General features: G+C 49.2%; 1 protein-coding gene across 1 annotated transcript in view; it reads right to left on the bottom strand.

The window, feature by feature from the left end:
* Positions 1-22,562, bottom strand: part of ANKLE2 (ankyrin repeat and LEM domain containing 2) — a 52,347-nt gene extending 29,785 nt beyond the window's left edge. Inside the window, exons 1-2 of the mRNA XM_038762401.1 lie at positions 22,185-22,562; positions 354-830 (exon numbers count right to left, since the gene is read on the bottom strand). Coding sequence (XP_038618329.1) covers positions 354-830; positions 22,185-22,401 — 694 coding nt within the window. The 5' untranslated portion in view covers positions 22,402-22,562. The remainder of the gene's footprint in view (positions 1-353; positions 831-22,184) is intronic.
* Positions 22,563-25,506: the final 2,944 nt, after the last annotated feature.

Genomic DNA, 25,506 nt, shown 5'->3' with positions numbered 1-25,506 from the left:
GTGCTCTGCACACAGTAGGCGCTCAATAAATATGACTGATTGATTGATTAAAGCTGCTCACGACAAGAGGGCGGTCACCTCAGCAGAGAAAAAGATTAAAGCATTTAATAAAAGATTTTGGTATTATTTTTAAAGGTAGGTTCAGGCACCCTAAGTGAGCTCAACTTAAGACATTTCAGTTATGTGAAGAAACAACAATAACTTCTGGTAAAAGGGACATATACCATTTTAGCAGAATACAAAGGACTAAAGAAAATATCACCAGTCAGGATTTTTTTTTTCCAAACTCGATGGACAAAAAAGCAATGATTACTCTGGTCACAAAAATAGAAGACATGTGGAAAACAGATTACCATTTTTTGCCATAACATCGTCATAAACCGGACATACTCCGTAGAATAGAGGAGGATCCTTAGCTAGCACGGGGCCTTCTTTTAGTGAGTCAATTTTAGCTGTACCGCTGAAGGCCGCTGAACAGGTCTTATGCATTAAAGCTTCCTCTTCTGGGGGATTCAAGCCCATGTTATAGCCAAAATCTCCCTCTTCAGAAAAAAGGGGAGGCTGGTTCATCACAGCAGATCTCAAAACCGGTTGGATTTCTGGCTGGCAGCCAGCAGAGGCAGGGGTTTCTGCAGCTTCGTCGGGGGAAATGGAAGCGTGAGCCACGAGTCCTTGTTCTACCAAAGTCTGGGCCAGTTTTTTTTCAAAAATGAACCTCGTGGTTGATGTGATGGGCCCGCATTTCAACCCGGCTTTGACGATCTCTTTCCTAAGATCATCTGGACTCAGCAGCTTCAGTTGGGCCAAAATAGCATCCATTGTTTTTTCACCTAGACACAAGACAACACCAATTATGAAATGGAATTTCTGTTATTGTGAACGCTCTTTTTCATTCATTCAATTGTATTTATTGGGCTCTTACTGTGTGCAGAGCACTGTACTAAGCACTTGGAAAGTACAATTCAGCAATGGAGAGAGACCAGATCAGGCTTATAGTCAAGGGGAAGCGAGACAGACATCAAGACGAGTAAACAAGCAGCAATATAAACAACAGAATTATAGACATATGCATAGATACGTACGTGCTGTGGGGCGGGGAGAGGAGGGGAAGAGCAAAGGGAGCAGTGACGCGAAGTGCGGGGGAAATGAGGAAACGGCCAGCTTAGTCTGGGAAGGCCTCTTGGAGGAGGTGCACCTTCAGAAAGGCTTTGAAGGGGGGAAGAGGGATTGTTTTCCCTCACCCTCCATCCCACTAGCAGCCGTTATGTCGTTATTACATTTATGGGGTAAAAACACTTATAAAAATTTCAACGTGAGTTTAGATGGAAGGTAAATTGCTTTTCCAGAACAGATTGAAAATGTATTAGAAGCCACAGGATCTTTTCAATGATAGTTTTCCCATATTCTTCAAAAGCAACTAAGGAGTACATTCATTAGAATCAATTCGACTTTTTAAAATATAACAAGAGCTTGATGATCTTATATTATTTGCCTGCCCGGAGCTCAATTATTTCCTCCTTAACAGTTACGGTAGTTTGCCATGTCTGAATTTTAGCATCAGTGGAAAAGAATGAGAGTAAGGAAAATGAGGTCAATTTATGTAAATAGGGTATATTAAGTATATATCATGACTTAATGAATGTATCAAATGTCCATAAAGAAGTTCATTTTCTATCTTCACAGGTAGGCAGTTCTCGACACTGGAGTTAAGACTGTGAGCCCCACGTGGGACAACCTGATAACCTTATCTCTACCTCAGTGCTTAGAACAGTGCTTGGCAGATAGTAAACAAATACAATCATTATTATGAATGCAAATTACAAATATGTACATAAGTGCTATGGGGCTGGGCGGGGGTCAAGGTTCAATTCTCAGTCCCCTTCTATTCTCCAGCTACACTCATTCGCTCCCATGGCTTCAACTACCATCTCTGTGCAGATGACCCCCAAATCTCCATCTCCTCCCCTGATCTCTCTCCCTCTCTCCAGGCTTGCATCTCTTCCAGCCTTCAAGACATCTCTGCTTGGCTGTCCTCCCATCACCTCTAAGTTAACATGTCCAAAACAGAGTTCCTTATCTTCCCACCCAAATGGGTCCTCTCCCATCACTGTAGACACAAGCCTGAATCTTTGGCGTTATCTTTTACTCCTCTCTTTCATTTAACTCATATAATCAATCCATCACCAAATCCTGTTGGGCCCACCTTCACAACATCGCTAAAATCTGTCCTTTCCTCTCCACCCAAACTGCTACCACTTTAACACAATCACTCATCTACCCCGCCTAGATTACTGTATCAGTCTCCTGGCTGACCTTCCAAACTCCTGCCTCTCCCCACTCCAGTCCGTACTTCACTCTGCTGCCTGGTTCATCTTTCTATGGAAACGTTCAGGACATGTCACCCACCTCCTCAAAAATCTCCAGTGGTTGCCTATCCACCTCCGTATCAAACAAAAACTCCTCACCATTGGCTTCAAATCAGTCCATCATCTCACCCCCTCTACCTCACATTGTTTCTCTCCTTCTACAGCCCAGCCCACATACTTGGCTCCTCTGGTGCTAACTTTCTCACTGTGCCTTGACCTTGCCTGTCTCACCGTTGACCCCTGGTCCGCACCTACCTCTGGCCTGGGATGCCCTCCTTCCTCAAGCCGTCTCCCCCCTTCAAAGCTTTATTGAAGGCCCATCTTCTCCAAGAGGCCTTCCCACACTAAGCCCCACTTTTCCTCAACTCCCACTCTCTTCTCTGTCGCCCTGACTTGCTCCCTTTCCTCTTCCCCGCTCCCAGTCCCATGGTACTTTTGTATAGATCTGTAATTTTATTTCTATTGACGCTGGACTGAGAAGCAGCATGGTGTAGTGGATAGAGAATGGGCCTGGGGCTCAGAAGGTCATGAGTTCTAATCCTAGCTCCGCTTGTCTGCTGTGTGACCTTGGGCAAGTCACTCCACTTCTCTGTGCCTCAGTTACCACATCTGTAAAATGGGGACTTTGACAGCGAGCCCCACTTGGGACAGGGACCGTGTCCAACTTGATTTGCTTGTATCCAACCCAGTGCTTAGTACAGTGCCTGGCACACAGTAAGCACTTAAATACCACAATTATATTATTATTATTATTGGTGTCTTTATTTGCACTGATATCTGTCTTCTCCCCCCTCACCCCCACAGACTGTGAGCTCGTCGTGGGCAGGGATTGTCACTACTTTTGTACTTTCCCATGCGCTTAGTACAGTGCTCTGCACACAGTAAGTGCTTAATAGGATTAAATGAAAAAATGAATGAATGAAAGTTACTAGAATCTGGAATGGGAGCTAGAGGCAGATGATATGGGCTTGGAAGGAAGGGAAAGAAAGGAAAGGGGATGGTGTGAAAGTGGCACTGAGCCACGAGAAGGAAGCCAACACCCCCTCCTTTACCAGTGGGTCTGGGAGAGTGGAAGAAGATGAGGCCCCATCTGGAGAGAGCAGCGGGGGAAACTGTATCAATAACAACTTAATCCAGTGATACCCTGAGGAGATGGTTGAATTGTCCTTGAGTCACTGAGAGAGAGAGAAATAGGTCAGTGATTAGGAGAACCCTGAGGAGGTGGCTGAATTGTCCTTGGGTCCTTGAGAAGGAAGAGGCCAGTGTTTATTCACTCATTCTTTCATTTTCATTCATTCGTTCAATCGTATTTATTAAGCCCTTACTGTGCACAGAGCACTGTACTAAGGGGAGAGTACAATACAACAATAAAGTGACACATTCTCTACCCACAAAAGGGAAGGTGAACCCTGAGGTGGTGGCTGAATTATCCCTGGGGCACTGAGAATGAAGAGGCCAGGGATTAGGAGTAAACAGCCTGGAGGTACAAAGGATAGTTAGATCTATTAATGCACACATGAGGAGCAGTTTTTTGGTCATAAACCTGTCTCAAATTATAGTCAGATGAAAAACTTAAAAGTTAAGTATACTGATTTGATTTCCTTAATCCCTTGGTCTTTCTTTTTCTCTTAAATTAAAATCTTATCCCCTCCAAATTCTGTATTTGGAAAATCCTGACCGGCAATGAAATTGAGGACAGACCTACTGCACAGCAGATCGATAATGACATGACAAAACGTTACTAAAATGGTAGCCAAGAGCATTAGTCTAGCTTGAAATTTGGCAGGCTCAAAATAACTCCTAATCCTCCAAACTCTGGCAATACAAATGGAAACTTATTTTTGATCTTTCGTAAGTTATTTTATCATCAATAGTTCACCCTGAATTCAAAAGCAACCTAACTCCTAGGACTTTAAGTACATTAGGGACATCTTCTTTTCCTTCACAAAATATTTTTTACCATGGTCGAGGCTGTCTTATCCATCTGACCCTCCTGAAGATGTAGCAAATCACCCTCGGGAGCCACAAAGGGGAGGAGCAAACTCTCTGGTTTTCTCCCCTTTTCTCCAATTGAAAATCACTGGCCAAGGAAGCGGTGCTCTGTAATCCCACCTCCATTTCATAAACCTCACCTCCCCAATTCCATTTCATAACCCAGGTGCTTTAGCAATGTTGTTTGAAGGCTGAGGGCAGCAGACCTATTACTGTCACGCAGATGAGTGAATGACCACTTGTCCCAAATCTGCCTCCATCCCCACATGGCCTAGGGGAAAGAGCCCAGGCCTGCAGTCAGAAAACCTGGTTTTTAATCCTAACTCCACCATTTGGGTGACCTTGGGCAAGTCACCTCAGTTCCTTCCTCTGTAAAATGGGGATTAAGTTGTGAACCCCCTGTGGGACACGGACTGTCCAGCCTGATTAGCTTTTATCTATCCCAGTGCTGAATACAGTGCCTGGCACATAATAAGCGTTTAAATACCACTAAAAAAAAAATGTAACCAGCACGGTAGAGAAGAACTGACTGTATTTCCCCATAACCTGGATCACCTCAAAACCAAGGAGTGTGAGTTGGTTTATAGCAGAAGATCAACCAGGTTAGGTAAGAGGGAGAGAGCTGATGAGTGTCTTAAAGCCTAGGGTAAGGAGTACCTGCTTGAGGTGGAGATGGACAGGCAACACTGGAGGTTTCCGAAGAGTAGGGAGATATGGACTGAATGAGTTTTCAGACATGTGATATGGGCAGTAGAGTGAAGGATGGACTAGAGAGGGGAGGTATAGGATGCAGGGAGGTCAGCGAGGCAGCTGATGCAGAAGTCGAGGCAGGAGACGACGAATGCTTGGATCAACCTGGTAGCAGTGTGGAAAGGGCAGATTCTAAAGATGGTGTGACGGCAGAACCCACAGGATTTCAGGATAGACTGAATGAGTGGGTTGAACGAGAGAGATGAATCCAAGGTAATGCCAAGATGACGGGTTTGTCAGACACGGAGGATGACGGCGCCGTCGACAGTGATTGGAAAGTCAGGGGGAGGACAGGAGTTGGTTGGGAAGAGTGGGAGTCCTGTTTTAGACCTGTTCAATTTAAGGTGGTGGCAGGACAACCAAGTGGAGATGTCATTCACTCCATCTTATTGATTGAGCGCTTACCGTGTGCAGAGCACTCTACTGAAGGCAGGAGGAAATGCGAGATTGCAGAGAAAGGGAGAGAGGCCTCCAACGTGTGTACCTCTTTTCCCTCCAACCTGTAATTTATCTCAGGGAATCTCCCCACTAAATTGCAAGCTCTTCAAGAACAGGGAGCAAGCATGTCTACTAATTCTATAGAATGCTCCCAAATGCTTAGAACTGTGCTCTGCACACCATATGCAGTTCAATAAAAACTACGGTTTGATAAAGTTCGAAAGTTTTAAATGATGGCTTTAGATTGCCCATGAATGAGGGCACACAGAAAATTAGAACTTTTTTTAAAAACCTAGGCTTTCGCCTCCAGTATTAAATCATCATCATCATCAATCGTATTTATTGAGCGCTTACTATGTGCAGAGCACTGTACTAAGCGCTTGGGAAGTACAAATTGGCAACATATAGAGACAGTCCCTTCCCAACAGTGGGCTCACAGTCTAAAATGAGTCTAAAACAGTCTAAAATGAGATCTTGTTTTACACACTTATTTCTGCCAAATATCAAGCGAATGCAGATTTGATGATTTTTTTTTTAACCAAAAATCAATGCGCTGGGAGTGTCGTGCCCTGTTGGTAATGCCTGGGCCTGCTGAGTTTACTTTGGCTAACATGAACCCAATCATTCATTCAATCGTATTTATTGAGCGCTTGCTGTGTGCAGAGCATGGGCTTCTTCCTAGCTGAGAACAGCGGGTCCTAGTAGGCTACTAACCCCCTTGAAAATGAGGCCCGATCTGAAAGGTTCGGCCAGGCCCTGTGATTTCAGCATGCGCAGATTCGACTGAGACTGCTGGCAAATGAGGTGACCCGGAGGTGGGGGCACACAGATGTGTTCATGTACAGATCTGTACAGCCTCCGGTGATTGCCCACACACCTCCACATCAACCAGAACCTCCTTAACCATCGGCTTTAAAGCCCTCAATCTCCTTGCCCTCTCCTATCTCACCTTGCTACTCTCCTCCTACAACCCAGCCCGCACACTTCTCTCCTCTATAATGCCAACCTACTCACTGTACCTCAATCTTGTCTATCTCGCCACCGACCTCTCACCAACGTCCTGCCTCTGGCCTGGAACACTCTGCTTCTACATGGGCGATAGATAATTACTCCCTCCCCACCCCTTCAAAGCTTTATTGAAGATACATCTCTTCCAAGAGCCTTTTCTGACTAAGCCCCCTTTTCCTTTCCTTCCGCATCGCCGTGACTTGCTCTCTTTATTCATCCCCCTCCACAGCACTTACGTACCTATCTGCAATTTATTTATTTCTATTAATGTCTGTCTCCCCCTCTAGACTGTAAGCTCGTTGTGGGCAGGGAATGTGTCTGTTATACTGTACTCTTCCAAGTGCTTAGTACCGCTCAGCACGCAGTATGCGCTCAATAAATACAACTGATTATGTCGTATTAGTTTGCAGTAGCGTGCATTAGTTTGAACACGTATATTCAAAGTGCATATCGCAGAGAAGCAGCGTGGCTCAGTGGAAAGAGCATGGGCTTTGGAGTCAGAGGTCATGGGTTCGAATTCCGGCTCCGCCAACTGTCAGCCGTGAGACTTTGGGCAAGTCACAACTCTGTGCCTTGGTTCCCTCATCTGTAAAGTGGGGATTAAGACTGTGAGCCCCCCGTGGGACAACCTGATCACCTTGTAACCTCCCCAGCGCTTAAAACAGTGCTTTGCACATAGTAAGCACTTAATAAATGCCATCATTACTATTATTATTTTCTCTCTCAAAGGTCATACATAAATAACGATTTTCAGGCCAAGTATGGGCCCAAGCCTGTGAGGTTTGACAAGTTCAGTCCAGGCCCTACACTTCAGCTCAGTCACTCTTGATCCTTTGGTGGAATAGCAAATACTTTGAGCGTTTGCCCTTGATGTGAAATGATACACAAACGCTTGGTTCCTTGGATTGTCCCTTACCTGTTTTTCATGGCCACATTTACAGAGAAAACGAGCCGTTTGTTTCCTCTTCCCAACTTTGCTTTTTTTCCAGTCTGATTTCAAGACTACCTCACACCGTATATAAAGCTCTTGCCTGGACTCAAGCTCTGGTTAACGTTTGCCATTTAGCTAGGATTCTCCCGCTCCAGCCCCACTGTCCTTTACAGGCCTGAAATGTGCCTCCCGACTCTATTGTCATCTGTGGTATTTATTGACAATAGAGTGGTTAGACAAGATCCCTGCCCTCAAGGCATCTTACAGTCTAGGGGAGGAGGGAAGACAAAAGGAATCCTCTACAGTATTCCCAAAGATAGGAAGATCCTTTCAGTCGGGAGGCACACTGCCCCAATACATCCGGCGTACCTGCCACCATAACCACCAACAAAAAACTATCAATTCTTGAATACTAGGTCGGAATGGTCAGTTTCAGAATTTTCTTGTCCCTTACTTTCCATTTCTTTTGCCAACCATTCGGCCAACGACACAAACATCACCGGGCGAAGAGGGCGAGTGTAAAAAAAAAGATTTATCTTGGGAAAACACTAAAGGTAATGTTTATTTCCACTCACTCTACGCTTTCTATTCTCCAATCACATTCTATATGTAAAAGGCAGTAATCTTAGATAACACCTCAGAAATCGGGGAAAACAACCGATTTAAAATCATTTATAAAAATCATAGGTGGCCCACCTAACGAAGCCTCCTGAAATTTGCCCAGATATTTACTATAACCTCCAGAATGTCCACTGGAGGTCCAATAAAGTAGCAGGAGAAGCAGCGGTATCCTGAAGCTGCCAAGGGGAGCAGAGTCACTGTACTAACTTGCCGCCTCTAGCTTCAACCCTCATCTTCACTACATAGCAAAGTCACCATACTAACTGGAGACTGCAGAAATATACCCTGGAAAGAACGCTGAGTACGTGTGTCTGTTCCTGCCATACTTATATTACCTGCGCATCATGAAGTCCGAGGGAAGAAGTTGTGTTAAGAAAATCAACAGATGCCAACAAGTAGATGGAAAAACTATTTCTTAACAATGCAACTGTGATTACGAACTGAACGCTTGGCTTTATGTATTGAAGTGCCACACATTTTGTGGGACAATTTCCTCCTGCTGGCTCCCCTCCCCTTTCCAAAATGCAGAATTCTCTCACTCCTGCTGAACTCCTCTCACAGGTTCTTCTAGTCCCCAGCCATATCATGCCTGGAGTGGTCAAGAAGTGAAGGTGTACAGGGTTGGGAGTTGGTACAGCACGCATAAATTCCCCTGGGTCCCACTGGATCATAAGCTCCCTGGGAACGGGGATCGTTTCTACTATTATACTATACGGTGTTGCTTACTGCCTGGAGTAAGCACTAAATTCACTCAATCATAAAGTCGTATTTATTGAGCATTTACTGTGTGCAGAGCACTGTGAATACCAGTGACTGAATGATTAATTGACCAGTCTGCCAAGCTATCTCCAAGCCCAAGGCCACCATCAATTCCCCTGGGTCCCACTAGATCATAAGCTCCCTGAGAATGGGGATCGTTTCTACTATTATACTATACAATGTTGCTTATTGCATGGAGTAAGCACTAAATTCACTGAATCATAAAGTCGTATTTACTGAGCATTTACTGTGTGCAGAGCACTGTGAATACCAGTGACTGAATGATTAATTGACCAGTCTGCCAAGTTACCTCCAAGCCCAAGGCCACCATCATCTTCTTCTGCTACCATCATCACCAAAATGAATACTTTTCCCACCCCTTCTCATCTCTCACTACCTTATCTCCATTTTATCTGCTCCAGGTCCTACCCAAATCTCAATCTGGCCCTGCTTGGAACTGCAAATGTTAATTTTTAATGAAAAAATATAACCACATCAAAACAAGCCTCTGACAAGTGGGAAAGAGTTCATATTTAAAGTTTTCTAACCCTAATTCACATACTGTTTCTGAATTTACCTACTTAAAATATATATATATATATATATATATATATATATATATATATATATATATATATATATATATATATTTCCACCTTTGTCCAGCCATTTCTCAAGACTCCTAAATACTCTAGGGGTTTAGGTCTAATCAAATCAATCAATCAAATTTATTGAGTGCTTACTGTGTGCAGAGCACTACAATAAGCCCTTGATTCTGTACCAAATCTTTGCACAAAGTCCCTCTCTTCCCAGTATGGTTGATCCCAGACCACCATAGAAACCCACAACACCAACTGCAAGCGAGTAGGGAAGGAAAATAAATACGATTGAATGAATGAATGGAAAAAAAAAAGAACTGCCCATGAAATCCATGTTTTTGATTCCAATTTTGGAAGATCTTCACTAATGTGGGCACTGTTTTCCCCTTCCAAACCCACTCCTTTTAAGAAAATCCTCTGAATCTGTTCAAGGAACAGTAGGAATTTCACACTAAGATTTTCCTGACAACTCAACTACAGATAACTCTTCTGTAAATAACTTGAATTTATACGGCACTTTTTGTTTTCAAGAGAATGCCACATCTCATTTTTATCCTCACAACATCTCTGCTGAGGCAAGGCCTCACTAGAATTATTATTGCAATTTTACAGACAAGGAAACTGTGGCAAGGGGAGGTTAAGTGACCAATAATAATAAAGGCATCTGTTAAGCACTTACTATGTGCAAAGCACTGTTCTAAGCGCTAGGGAGGATACAATGTGATCAGGTTGTCCCTCGGAGGGCTCACAGTCTTAATCCCCATTTTACAGATGAGGTAACTGAGGCACAGAGAAGTGACTTGCCCAAAGTCACAGAGCTGACATGCCAACTTGTACTTCCCAAGTGCTTAGTACAGTGCTCTGCACACAGTAAGTGCTCAATAAATATGACTGACAATGAATAAATGGAGTTTCCAAGCGCTTAGCCTAGTGCTCCGGACCCAGTCGGTGCTCAATAAATACGACTGAACGACTCAATGGAGTTTCCAAGTGCTTAGCCCAGTGCTCCGCACCCAGTTGGCGCTCAAAAAATACGGTTGAATGGGTGTATGAATAAATGGAGTTTCCAAGCGCTTAGTCGAGTGCTCTGCATCCAACCAGCGCTCAATAAATACGACTGACTGAATGAATGGAGTTTCCAAGTGCTTAGCCCAGTGCTCCGCACCCAGTCGGCGTTCAATAAATATGACTCAATGACTGAATGAATGGAGTTTCCAAGCGCTTAGCCCAGTGGTCCACACCCAGTTGGCGCTCAATAAATACGACTGACTGAATGAATGGAGTTTCCAAGCGCTTAGCCCAGTGCTCTGCACCATCAGCGCTCAATAAATACGACTGAACAAATAAATGAATGAACTTTCCAAGCACTTAGTCCAGTGCTCTGCACCCAGTCGGCGCTCCATAAATACGACTGAACGAATGATGAACGAATAAATGAATGAACGAATGAATGGAGTTTCCAAGTGCTTAGTCCAGTACTCCGCACCCAGTCAGCGCTCAATAAATACGACTAACTGAATGTAGTTTCCAAGCGCTTAGCCCAATGCTCCGCACCCAGTCGGCGCACAATAAATACGACAACGAATGAATGGAGTTTCCAAGCGCTTAGCCCAGTGCTCCGCACTGTCGGTGCTCAATAAATACGATTGACTGACTGACTGAATGAATGAATGAATGGAGTTTCCAAGCGCTTAGCCCAATGCTCCGCACCCAGTCGGCTCTAAATAAATTCGACTGAATGAGTGAATGAATGGAGTTTCCAAGCGCTTAGTCCAGAGCTCTGCACCCAGTCGGCACTCAATAAATATGACCGACTGACTGACTGGATGGAGTTTCCAAGCGCTTAGCCCAGTACTCCGCACCCAGTCGGCGCTCAATAAAAATGACTGAACGAATGAATGGAGTTTCCAAGCGCTTAGCCCAGTGCTCCGCACCCAGTCGGCGCTCCATAAATACGACTGAACGAGTAAATGAATGAACTTTCCAAGCGCTTAGTCCAGTGTTCTGCACCCAGTCAGCGCTCCATAAATACGACTGAACGAATGATGAACGAATAAATGAATGAATGAATGGAGTTTCCAGCGCTTAGTACAGTGCTCCGCACCCAGTCGGTGCTCAATAAATTCGACTAACTGAATGGAGTTTCCAAGCGCTTAGCCCAATGCTCCGCACCCAGTCGGCGCTCAATAAATACAACTGAACAAATGAATGAATGGTTTCCAAGCGCTTAGCCCAGTGCTCCGCACTCAGTCAGTGCTCAATACGACTGAATGAATAAATGAATGAACTTTCCAAGCGCTTAGTCCAGTGCTCCGCACCCAGCTGGCGCTCCATAAATACGGCTGAACGAATGATGAACGAATAAATGAATGAACGAATGAATGGAGTTTCCAAGTGCTTAGCCCAGTGCTCCGCACCCAGTCGGCGCTCAATAAATACGACTAACTGAATGGAGTTTCCAAGCGTTTAGCCCAATACTCCGCACCCAGTCGGCGCTCAATAAATACGACTGAACAAATGGAGTTTCCAAGCGCTTAGCCCAGTGCTCCGCACCCAGTTGGCGTTCAATAAATACGACTGACTGACTGACTGAATGAATGGAGTTTCCAAGCGCTTAGCCCAGTGCTCCGCACCCAGTCGGCGCTCAATATGACTGAACAAATGAATGGAGTTTCCAAGCGCTTAGCCCAGTGGTCCGCACCCAGTGGGCGCTCAATATGACTGAACGAATGAATGGAGTTTCCAAGCGCTTAGCCCAGTGCTCCGCACCCAGTTGGCGCTCAATACGACTGAACGAATGAATAAACGGAGTTTCCAAACGCTTAGCCCGGTGCTCCGCACCCAGTCGGCGCTCAATACGACTGACTGACTGAATGGAGTTTCCAAGCGCTTAGCCCAGTGCTCCGCACCCAGTCAGTGCCCCATAAATACGACTGAACGAATGATGAACGAATAAATGAATGAATGGAGTTTCCAAGCGCTTAGCCCAGTACTCCAGTCTTTTAGACTGTGAGCCCACTGTTGGGTAGGGACTGTCTCTATATGTTGCCAACTTGTACTTCCCAAGCGTTTAGTACAGTGCTCTGCACACAGTAAGCGCTCAATATATACGATTGATGATTGACGATGCTCTGCACCCAGTCGGCGCTCCATAAATACGACTGACTGAATGGAGTTTCCAAGCGCTTAGCCCAGTGCTCCGCACCCAGTCGGCGCTCAATAAATACGACTGACTGACTGAATGGAGTTTCCAAGCGCTTAGCCCAGTGCTCCGCACCCAGTCAGCGCTCCATAAATACGACTGAACGAATGATGAACGAATAAATGAATGAATGAGTCTCCAAGCCCTTAGCCCAGTGCTCCGCACCCAGTCGGAGCTCAATAAATACGAATGAATGAATGAACGGAGTCTCCAAGCGCTTAGCCCAATGCTCCGCACCCCGTCGGCGCTCAATAAATACGACTGACTGAATGAATGAATGGAGTCTCCAAGCGCTTAGCCCAGTGCTCCGCACCCAGTCGGTGCTCAATAAATACGACTGACTGACTGAATGGAGTTTCTGAGCGCCTTAGCCCAGTGCTCCGCACCCAGTCGGCGCTCAATAAATACGACTGACTGACTGATTGAATGGAGTTTCTGAGCGCCGTAGCCCAATGCTCCGCACCCAGTCGGCGCTCAATAAATACGACTGAACGAATGAATGAATGGTTTCCAAGCGCTTAGCCCAGTGGTCCGCACCCAGTCGGCGCTCCATAAATACGACTGAACGAATGATGAACGAATAAATGAATGAATGAATGGAGCAACCAGGCGCTTAGCCCAATGCTCCGCACCCAGTCGGCGCTCAATAAATACGACTGACTGACTGGGTGGAGTTTCCAAGCGCTTAGCCCAGTGGTCCGCACTCTGCCGGCGCTCAATAAATACGACTGACTGACTGAAGTCTCCAAGCGCTTAGCCCAGTGCTCCGCACCCAGTCGGCGCTCCATAAATACGACTGAACGAATGATGAACGAATAAATGAATGAATGAATGGAGCAACCAGGCGCTTAGCCCAATGCTCCGCACCCAGTCGGCGCTCAATAAATACGACTGACTGACTGGATGGAGTTTCCAAGCACTTAGCCCAGTGGTCCGCACTCTGCCGGCGCTCAATAAATACGACTGACTGACTGAAGTCTCCAAGCGCTTAGCCCAGTGCTCCGCACCCAGTCGGCACTCAATAAAAACGACTGAATGAGTGAATGGAGCTTCCAAGCGCTTAGCCCAGTGCTCCGCACCCAGTCGGCGCTCAATAAATGACTGACTGACTGGATGGAGTTTCCAAGCGCTTAGCCCAGTGGTCCGCACCCAGTCGGCGCTCAATAAATACAACTAACTGAATGAATGGAGTTTCCAAGCGCTTAGCCCAATGCTCCGCACCCAGTCGGTGCTCAATAAATTCGACTGAACGAATGAATGACTGAATGGAGTCTCCAAGCGCTTAGCCCAGTGCTCCGCACCCAGTCGGCGCTCCATAAATACGACTGAACGAATGATGAACGAATAAATGAATGAGTGAATGAATGGGGTTTCCAAGCGCTTAGCCCAATGCTCCGCACCCGGTCGGCGCTCAATAAATACGACTGACTGGATGGAGTTTCCAAGCGCATAGCCCAGTGGTCCGCACCAGTCGGCGCTCAATAAATACGACTGAATGAATGAATGAATGAATGGAGTCTCCAAGCGCATAGCCCAGTGGTCCGCACCAGTCGGCGCTCAATAAATACGACTGAATGAATGAATGAATGAATGGAGTCTCCAAGCGCTTAGCCCAGTGCTCCGCACCCTGTCGGCGCTCGATAAACACGACCGACTGAATGAATGGAGTTTCCAAGCGCTTAGCCCAGTGCTCTGCACCCAGTCGGCACTCAATAAATACGACTGAACGAATGAATGAATGAATGGAATCTGCAAGCGCTTAGCCCAATGCTCCGCACCCAGTCGGCGCTCAATAAATTCGACTGAACGAATGAATGAATGGAGTTTCCAAGCGCTTAGTCCAGTGCTCCGCACCCAGTCGGCGCTCATTAAATACGACTAACTGGATGAATGGAGTTTCCAAGGGCTTAACCCAATGCTCTGCACCCAGTCGGTGCTCCATAAATACGACTGAATGAATGAATGAATGAATGGAGTCTCCAAGCGCTTAGCCCAGTGCTCCGCACCCTGTCGGCGGCTCGATAAATACGACCGACTGAATGGAGTTTCCAAGCGCTTAGCCCAATGCTCCGCACCCAGTCGGCGCTCAATAAATACGGCTGACTGACTGACTGGATGGAGTTTCCAAGCGCTTAGCTCAGTGCTCCGCCCCCAGTCGGCGCTCAATAAATACGACCGACTGAATGAATGAATGGAGTTTCCAAGCGCTTAGCCCAGTGCTCCGCCCCCAGTCGGCGCTCAATAAATATGACTAACTGAATGAATGGAGTTTCCAAGCGCTTAGCTCAGTGCTCCGCCCCCAGTCGGCGCTCAATAAATACGACCGACTGAATGAATGAATGGAGTTTCCAAGCGCTTAGCCCAGTGCTCCGCCCCCAGTCGGCGCTCAATAAATATGACTAACTGAATGAATGGAGTTTCCAAGCGCTTAGCCCAGTGCTCCGCACCCAGTCGGCGCTCAATAAATACGACTGACTGAATGAATGAATGGAGTTTCCAAGCGCTTAGTCCAGTGCTCCGCACCCAGTCGCCGCTCAATAAATACGACTGACTGGATGGAGTTTCCAAGCGCTTAGCCCAATGCTCCGCACCCAGTCGGCGCTCCATAAATACGACTGAACGAATGATGAACGAATAAATGAATGAATGAATGGAGTTTCCAAGCGCTTAGTCCAGTGCTCCGCACCCAGTCGGCGCTCAATAAATACGACTGACTGACTGGAGTTTCCAAGCGCTTAGTCCAGGGCTCCGCACCCAGTCGGAGCTCAATAAACGCGACTGAACGAATGAATGGAGTCTCCAAGCGCTTAGCCCAGGGCTCCGCACCCTGCCGGCGCTCGATAAACACGACCGACTGAATGAATGGAGTTTCCAAGCGCTTAGTCCAGTGCTCCGCACCCAGTCGGCGCTCCATAAATACGACTGAACGAATGATGAACGAATAAATGAATGAATGAATGGAGTTTCCAAGCGCTTAGTCCAGTGCTCCGCACGCAGTCGGCGCTCAATAAATACGACTGACCGAATGATGAACGAATAAATGAATAATAATAATAATAATAATGGTGGCATTTGTTAAGCGCTTACTATGTGCAAAGCACTGTTCTAAGCGCTGGGGGGGATACAAAGTGATCAGGTTGTCCCATGTGGGGTTCACAGTCTTAATCCCCATTTTACAGATGAGGGAACTGAGGCTCAGAGAAGTTAAGTGACTTGCCCGAGGTCACACAGCAGACATGTGGCGGAGCCGGGATTCGAACCCATGACCTCTGACTCCAAAGCCCGGGCTCTTTCCACTGAGCCACGCTGCTTCTCTGAATGAATGAATGAATGGAGTCTCCAAGCGCTTAGCCCAGTGCTCTGCACCCTGTCGGCGGTCAATACGACTGAATGAATGAATGAATGGTTTCCAAGCGCTTAGCCCAGTGCTCCGCACCCAGTCGGCGCTCCATAAATACGACTGAACGAATGATGAACGAATAAATGAATGAATGAATGGAGTTTCCAAGTGCTTAGCCCAGTGCTCCGCACCCAGTCGGCGCTCAATAAATACGACTGACCGGTGGAGCTTCCAAGCGCGTAGCCCAGTGGTCCGCACCAGTCGGCGCTCAATAAATACGACTGAATGAATGAATGAATGGCGTCTCCAAGCGCTTAGCCCAGGGCTCCGCACCCTGTCGGCGCTCAATAAACACGACTGACTGAATGAATGGAGTTTCCAAGCGCTTAGCCCAATGCTCCGCACCCAGTCGGCGCTCAATAAATACGACTGAATGAATGAATGAATGAATGGAGTCTCCAAGCGCTTGGCCCAGTGCTCCGCACCCTGTCGGCTTTCAATAACCACGACTGACTGAATGAATGGCGTCTCCAAGCGCTTAGCCCAATGCTCCGCACCCAGTCAGCTCTCAATAAATACGACTGACTGACTGAATGGAGTTTCCAAGCGCTTAGCCCAGCGCTCCGCAACCAGTCGGCGCTCCATAAATACGACTGAACGAAGGATGAACGAATAAATGAATGAATGAATGGAGTTTCCAAGCGCTTAGCCCAGTGCTCCGCACCCAGTCGGCGCTCAATAAATACGACTGAGCGGTGGAGCTTCCAAGCGCGTAGCCCAGTGGTCCGCACCAGTCGGCGCTCAATAAAAACGACTGAATGAATGAATGAATGAATGAATGGAGTCTCCAAGCACTTAGCCCAGGGCTCCGCACCCTGTCGGCGCTCAATAAACACGACTGACTGAATGAATGGAGTTTCCAAGCGCTTAGCCCAATGCTCCGCACCCAGTCGGCGCTCAATAAATACGACTGAATGAATGAATGAATGAATGAATGGAGTCTCCAAGCACTTGGCCCAGTGCTCCGCACCCTGTCGGCTTTCAATAAACACGACTGACTGAATGAATGGCGTCTCCAAGCGCTTAGCCCAATGCTCCGCACCCAGTCGCCAGCTCTCAATAAATACGACTGACTGACTGAATGGAGTTTCCAAGCGCTTAGCCCAGCGCTCCGCAACCAGTCGGCGCTCAATAAATACGACCGAATGAATGATGAACGAATAAATGAATGAATGAATGGCGTTTCCAAGCGCTTAGCCCAGTGCTCCGCACCCAGTCGGCGCTCAATAAATACGACAGACTGACTGGATGGAGCTTCCAAGCGCGTAGCCCAGTGGTCTGCACCAGTCGGCGCTCCATAAATACGACTGAATGAATGAATGAATGAATGGAGTCTCCAAGCGCTTAGCCCAGGGCTCCGCACCCTGTCGGCGCTCGATAAACACGACCGACTGAATGAATGGAGTTTCCAAGCGCTTAGCCCAATGCTCCGCACCCAGTCGGCGCTCAATAAATACGGCTGACTAACTGACTGGATGGAGTTTCCAAGCGCTTAGCTCAGTGCTCCGCCCCCAGTCGGCGCTCAATAAATATGACTAACTGAATGAATGGAGTTTCCAAGCGCTTAGCCCAGTGCTCCGCCCCCAGTCGGCGCTCAATAAATATGACTAACTGAATGAATGGAGTTTCCAAGCGCTTAGCCCAGTGCTCCGCACCCAGTCGGCGCTCAATAAATACGACTGACTGAATGAATGAATGGAGTTTCCAAGCGCTTAGCCCAGTAGTCCGCACCCAGTCGGCGCTCCATAAATACGACTGACCGAATGATGAACGAATAAATGAATGAATGAATGGAGTCTCCAAGCGCTTAGCCCAGTGCTCCGCATCCAGTCGGCGCTCCATAAATACGACTGACCGAATGATGAACGAATAAATGAATGAATGAATGGAGTTTCCAAGCGCTTAGCCCAGTGCTCCGCACCCAGTCGGCGCTCCATAAATACGACTGAACGAATGATGAACGAATAAATGAATGAATGAATGGAGCAACCAGGCGCTTAGCCCAATGCTCCGCACCCAGTCGGCGCTCCATAAATACGACTGAACGAATGATGAACGAATAAATGAATGAATGAATGGAGTCTCCAAGCCCTTAGCCCAGTGCTCCGCACCCAGTCGGCGCTCCATAAATACGACTGACCGAATGAATGGAGTTTCCAAGCGCTTAGCCCAGGGCTCCGCACCCAGTCGGCGCTCAATAAATACGACTGACTGAATGAATGAATGGAGTTTCCAAGCGCTTAGCCCAGTGCTCCGCCCCCAGTCGGCGCTCAATAAATATGACTAACTGAATGGAGTTTCCAAGCGCTTAGCCCAGTGCTCCGCACCCAGTCGGCGCTCAATAAATACGACTGACTGAATGAATGAATGGAGTTTCCAAGCGCTTAGTCCAGTGCTCCGCACCCAGTCGCCGCTCAATAAATACGACTGACTGGATGGAGTTTCCAAGCGCTTAGCCCAATGCTCCGCACCCAGTCGGCGCTCCATAAATACGACTGAACGAATGATGAACGAATAAATGAATGAATGAATGGAGTTTCCAAGCGCTTAGTCCAGTGCTCCGCACCCAGTCGGCGCTCAATAAATACGACTGACTGACTGGAGTTTCCAAGCGCTTAGTCCAGTGCTCCGCACCCAGTCGGCGCTCAATAAATACGACTGAATGAATGAATGGAGTTTCCAAGCGCTTAGCCCAGTGCTCCGCACCCAGTCGGCGCACAATAAACACGACTGACTGACTGGAGTTTCCAGGCGCTTAGCCCAGTGTTCCGCACCCAGTTGGCGCTCAATAAATACGACTGACTAACTGAATGGAGTTTCCAAGCGCTTAGCCCAGTAGTCCGCACCCAGTCGGCGCTCCATAAATACGACTGACCGAATGATGAACGAATAAATGAATGAATGAATGGAGTCTCCAAGCGCTTAGCCCAGTGCTCCGCACCCAGTCGGCGCTCAATAAATACGACTGACCGAATGATGAACGAATAAATGAATGAATGAATGGAGTTTCCAAGCGCTTAGCCCAGTGCTCCGCACCCAGTCGGCGCTCCACAAATACGACTGAACGAATGATGAACGAATAAATGAATGAATGAATGGAGCAACCAGGCGCTTAGCCCAATGCTCCGCACCCAGTCGGCGCTCCATAAATACGACTGAACGAATGATGAACGAATAAATGAATGAATGAATGGAGTCTCCAAGCCCTTAGCCCAGTGCTCCGCACCCAGTCGGCGCTCCATAAATACGACTAACTGAATGAATGGAGTTTCCAAGCGCTTAGCCCAGTGCTCCGCCCCCAGTCGGCGCTCAATAAATATGACTAACTGAATGAATGGAGTTTCCAAGCGCTTAGCCCAGTGCTCCGCCCCCAGTCGGCGCTCAATAAATATGACTAACTGAATGAATGGAGTTTCCAAGCGCTTAGCCCAGTGCTCCGCACCCAGTCGGCGCTCAATAAATACGACTGACTGAATGAATGAATGGAGTTTCCAAGCGCTTAGCCCACTGCTCCGCACCAGTCGGCGCTCAATAAATACGACTGAATGAATGAATGAATGAATGGAGTCTCCAAGCGCTTAGCCCAGGGCTCCGCACCCTGTCGGCGCTCGATAAACACGACCGACTGAATGAATGGAGTTTCCAAGCGCTTAGCCCAATGCTCCGCACCCAGTCGGCGCTCAATAAATACGGCTGACTGACTGACTGGATGGCGTTTCCAAGCGCTTAGCCCAGTGCTCCGCCCCCAGTCGGCGCTCAATAAATATGACTAACTGACTGGATAGCGTTTCCAAGCGCTTAGCCCAGTGCTCCGCACCCAGTCGGCGCTCAATAAATACGACCGACTGAATGAATGAATGGAGTTTCCAAGCGCTTAGCCCAGTGCTCCGCACCCAGTCGGCGCTCAATAAATACGACTGACTGAATGAATGAATGGAGTTTCCAAGCGCTTAGCCCAGTAGTCCGCACCCAGTCGGCGCTCCATAAATACGACTGACCGAATGATGAACGAATAAATGAATGAATGAATGGAGTCTCCAAGCGCTTAGCCCAGTGCTCCGCACCCAGTCGGCGCTCAATAAATACGACTGACCGAATGATGAACGAATAAATGAATGAATGAATGGAGTTTCCAAGCGCTTAGCCCAGTGCTCCGCACCCAGTCGGCGCTCCACAAATACGACTGAACGAATGATGAACGAATAAATGAATGAATGAATGGAGCAACCAGGCGCTTAGCCCAATGCTCCGCACCTAGTCGGCGCTCCATAAATACGACTGAACGAATGATGAACGAATAAATGAATGAATGACTGAATGGAGTTTCCAAGCGCCTAGCACAGTGCTCCGCACCCAGTCGGCGCTCAATGAATACGATTGAAGGAATGAATGGAGTCTCCAAGCGCTTAGCCCAGTGCTCCGCACCCAGTCGGCGCTTAATAAATATGACTGACTGAATGGAGTTTCCAAGCGCTTAGCCTAGTGGTCCGCACCCAGTTGGCGCTCAATAAATACGACTGACTGACTGGAGTTTCCAAGCGCTTAGCCCAGTGCTCCGCACCCAGTCGGCGCTCAATAAATACGACTGAATGAATGAATGAATGAATGAATGGAGTTTCCAAGCGCTTAGCCCAGTGCTCCGCACCCAGTCGGCGCACAATAAACACGACTGACTGACTGGAGTTTCCAGGCGCTTAGCCCAGTGTTCCGCACCCAGTTGGCGCTCAATAAATACGACTGACTAACTGAATGGAGTTTCCAAGCGCTTAGCCCAGTAGTCCGCACCCAGTCGGCGCTCCATAAATACGACTGACCGAATGATGAACGAATAAATGAATGAATGAATGGAGTCTCCAAGCGCTTAGCCCAGTGCTCCGCACCCAGTCGGCGCTCAATAAATACGACTGACCGAATGATGAACGAATAAATGAATGAATGAATGGAGTCTCCAAGCGCTTAGCCCAGTGCTCCGCACCCAGTCGGCGCTCCACAAATACGACTGACCGAATGATGAACGAATAAATGAATGAATGAATGGAGTCTCCAAGCGCTTAGCCCAGTGCTCCGCACCCAGTCGGCGCTCCATAAATACGACTAACTGAATGAATGGAGTTTCCAAGCGCTTAGCCCAGTGCTCCGCCCCCAGTCGGCGCTCAATAAATATGACTAACTGAATGAATGGAGTTTCCAAGCGCTTAGCCCAGTGCTCCGCCCCCAGTCGGCGCTCAATAAATATGACTAACTGAATGAATGGAGTTTCCAAGCGCTTAGCCCAGTGCTCCGCACCCAGTCGGCGCTCAATAAATACGACTGACTGAATGAATGAATGGAGTTTCCAAGCGCTTAGCCCACTGCTCCGCACCAGTCGGCGCTCAATAAATACGACTGAATGAATGAATGAATGAATGGAGTCTCCAAGCGCTTAGCCCAGGGCTCCGCACCCTGTCGGCGCTCGATAAACACGACCGACTGAATGAATGGAGTTTCCAAGCGCTTAGCCCAATGCTCCGCACCCAGTCGGCGCTCAATAAATACGGCTGACTGACTGACTGGATGGCGTTTCCAAGCGCTTAGCCCAGTGCTCCGCACCCAGTCGGCGCTCAATAAATATGACTAACTGACTGGATAGCGTTTCCAAGCGCTTAGCCCAGTGCTCCGCACCCAGTCGGCGCTCAATAAATACGACCGACTGAATGAATGAATGGAGTTTCCAAGCGCTTAGCCCAGTGCTCCGCACCCAGTCGCCGCTCAATAAATACGACTGACTGAATGAATGAATGGAGTTTCCAAGCGCTTAGCCCACTGCTCCGCACCCAGTCGCCGCTCAATAAATACGACCGAACGAATGATGAACGAATAAGTGAATGAAGTTTCCAAGCGCTTAGCCCAGTGGTCCGCACCCAGTCGGCGCTCAATAAATACGACTGACCGAATGATAAACGAATAAATGAATGAATGAATGGAGTCTCCAAGCGCTTAGCCCAGTGCTCCGCACCCAGTCGGCGCTCGATAAATACGACTGACTGACTGACTGGAGTTTCCAGGCGGTTAGCGCGGTGGTCGTCACCGAGCGTCCGCCCGCCCGTCCGGCGTGAGGGGGCCGGGGTTGGGGCCTGACCTGAGGCGCGCGTGGGTCCTGCGGCGGGTCCTGTGTGGGGTCCGGCCCCGAGCCCCCTGGGCCTCCTGGCCGCCGCCGCCGCCGCCGCCTTGTCGAGGATCCAGAGCAGCGCCCCGACCAGCAGCACCAGCAGCGAGGCGCCCACCGCCTCCCGCCACAGCCCGGGCCGCCACCGCCACAGCCACTCCGACCACCACAACGACGCCGCCCCCGGCATCGCCGCCGCCACGACGCCCTCCGGCTCCGGACCCGCGCGCGCACAAGCGCATGCGTCCGCCGACCCGCCCTCGCCTCAGCCCCCACGCGCATGCGCGCAGGCGCCAACCGACCGGCCCGCCCTCGCCTCAGCCCCCACGCGCATGCGCGCAGGCGCCAACCGACCGGCCCGCCCTCGCCTCAGCCCCCACGCGCATGCGCGCGGACGCCAGCCGGGCCGCCTTCCGTCGCCTCGGCCCCGCGGTTACCCGCGCGCCTGCGCCCGTGGGCCCTCCAACTCAGTCCCACGCGCGCCTGCGTCCGCCGACACCCCCCCCCACGCCCTTCGCCTCAGCCCCGGGCGCGCCTAAGCGCCTGCGCCCGCCGTCACTCCCTCCTCCCCGCCCTCCTCAGTCCCCGCCCTCCGCCTCAGCCCCGCGCGACCCCAAACGTACGCGCCCGCCGGCCCTCCCTCGCCTCAGCCCCGCGCGCATGCGCGCAGGCGCCAGCCGGCCCACCTTCCCTCCTTCGCCTCGGTCCGGCGCGCGCCTAGGCGCATGCGCCCGCCGGCCCTCCCTCCTCGCTTCGGTCCCGCGCGCGCATGCGCCCGTGGGCGCTCCAGCTCAATCCGCCGGCAGGCCTGTTTCGCCTAGGCCCCGCGCGCGCCTAAGCGCATGCGCCCGCCGGTCACCCCCCCCCCCCCGTCCCTGTACGCATGCGCCCGCGGGCCCGCCCGCTCCTCGGTCCCTGCGCGCATGCGCCCTCCGGCCCTCCCTCTTCGCCTCGGCCCCGCGCGCGCTTAAGTGCACGCGCCCGCCCTCTCCTCGGTCCCTGCGCGCATGCGCCCTCCGGCCCTCCCTCCTCGCCTCGGCCCCGCGCGCCCCTCGGTCCCTGCGCGCATGCGCCCTCCGGCCTTCCCTCCTCGCCTCGGCCCCGCGCGCCCCTGAACGCATGCGCCCGTCGGCCCTAACAATAAAGGTGATGATGATGGTGTCAAAGCACTTACCATGTGCCAGGGACTGTACGAAGCGCTGCGGTGGGTATAGACTGTGAGCCCACTGTTGGGTAGGGACTGTCTCTAAATGTTGCCAACTTGTACTTCCCAAGCGCTTAGTCCAGTGCTCTGCACACAGTAAATGCTCAATAAATACGATTGATGATGATGATGATGACATAAGCATATCAGGTTGGAAACAGTCCATGTCCCACGTGGGGCTCACAGTCTCGATCCCCATTTTCCAGACGAGCAGCGTAGGTCAGTGGAAAGAGCCCGGGCTTTGGAGTCAGAGGTCATGGGTTCAAATCCCAGCTCCACCAACTGACAGCTGTGTGGCGTTGGGCAAGTCACTTCACGTCTCTGGGCCTCAGTGACCTCATCTGTAAAATGGGGATTGAAACTGTGAGCCCCCTGTGGGACAACCTGATCACCTTGTAACTTCCCCAGCACTTAGAACAGTGCTTTGCACATAGCAAGCGCTTAACAAATACCATCATCATCATCAATCGTATTTATTGAGCGCTTACTATGTGCAGAGCACTGTACTAAGCGCTTGGGAAGTACAAATTGGCAACACATAGAGACAGTCCCTACCCAACAGTGGGCTCACAGTCTAAAAGGGGGAGACAGAGAACAAAACCAATCATTGTTATTACGAGGTAACTGAGGCCCAGAGAAGTAAAGTGACTTGCCCAAGGTCAGACAGCAGTTGTACAGATTTATTACTCTTTTATTTATTTTGTTAATCAATCAATCAATCGTATTTATTGAGCACTTACTGTGTGCAGAGCACTGTACTAAGCGCTTGGGATGCACAAGTTGGCAACACATAGAGACAATCCCTACCCAACAGTGGGCTCACAGTCTAGAAGGAGGAGACAGAGAACAAAACCAAACATACTAACAAAATAAAATCAATAGAATAGATATGTACAAGATAAATAGAGTAATAAATATTAAAAACATATGCATATACGCAGGTGCTGTGGGGAAGGGAAGGAGGTAAGATGGGGAGATGGAGAGGGGGACGAGGGGGAGAGGAAGCAAGGGGCTCAGTCTGGGAAGGCCTCCTGGAGGAAGTGAGCTCTCAGTAGGGCCATGTGATTGCATCTAGCTTTATTTCTATTTATTCCGATGACTTGACACCTGTCCACGTTTTGTTTTGTCCTCTGTCTCCCCCTTCTAGACCGTGAGCCCGTTGATGGGTAGGGATCGTCTCTAGATGTTGCCGACTTGTACTTCCCAAGCGCATAGTCCAGTGCTCTGCACGCTGTAAGCGCTCGATACATACGATTGAATGAATGAATCAATGAGCCCGCCGGCTGTCCCGCTCCTCAACCGCTATGCGCATGCGCCCGCCAGCCCGCCCTCCTCGCCTCGGCGTCGCGCGCGCCTAAGCGCATGCGCCCGCCAGTCCGCCCTCCTCGCCTCGGCGTGGCGCGCGCCAAAGCGCATGCGCCCACCAGCCCGCCCTCCACGCTTCGGCCCCGCGCGCGCCTAAGCGCATGCGCCCGTCGGCCCTCCCTCCGCCTTCCAGGGGGCCTTTTGGGGTCTTCCCCCGGTCTGCCCCGGATACCGCCTGTCGGGAAAAAGCGCGGGAACCAAACCTCCGGGGGCCCCACTTTCATTCAAAATCGCATTGAGCGTTTACTGTGTCTAGTTTGTACAGATTTATTACTCTATTTATTTTACTTGCACATATTTATTCTATTTCTTTTATTTTGTTAATACGTTTTGTTTTGTTGTCTGTCTCCCCCTTGTAGACTGTGAGCCCTATGCTGGGTAGGGACTGTCTCTATATGTTGCCAATTTGTAATAATTATAATAATAATTACTCTATTATTACTCTATTTATTTTACTTGTACATATTTATTCTACTTATTTTATTTTGTTAATATGTTTTGTTTTGTTCTCTTTCTCCCCCTTCTAGACTGTGAGCCCGCTGTTGGGTAGGGACCGTCTCTAGATGTTGCCAACTTGGACTTCCCAAGCGCTTAGTCCAGTGCTCTGCACACAGTAAGCGCTCAATAAATACGATTGAATGAATGAATGAAATAATGAAGGCATTTATTAAGCGCTTACTATGTGCGAAGCACTGTTCTAAGTGCTCGAAGGTGATCAGGTTGTCA

Source organism: Tachyglossus aculeatus, chromosome 21, assembly GCF_015852505.1.
Source record: "Tachyglossus aculeatus isolate mTacAcu1 chromosome 21, mTacAcu1.pri, whole genome shotgun sequence".
Lineage (NCBI taxonomy): Eukaryota > Metazoa > Chordata > Mammalia > Monotremata > Tachyglossidae > Tachyglossus > Tachyglossus aculeatus.
This window is presented reverse-complemented; position numbering and strand designations above follow the sequence as displayed.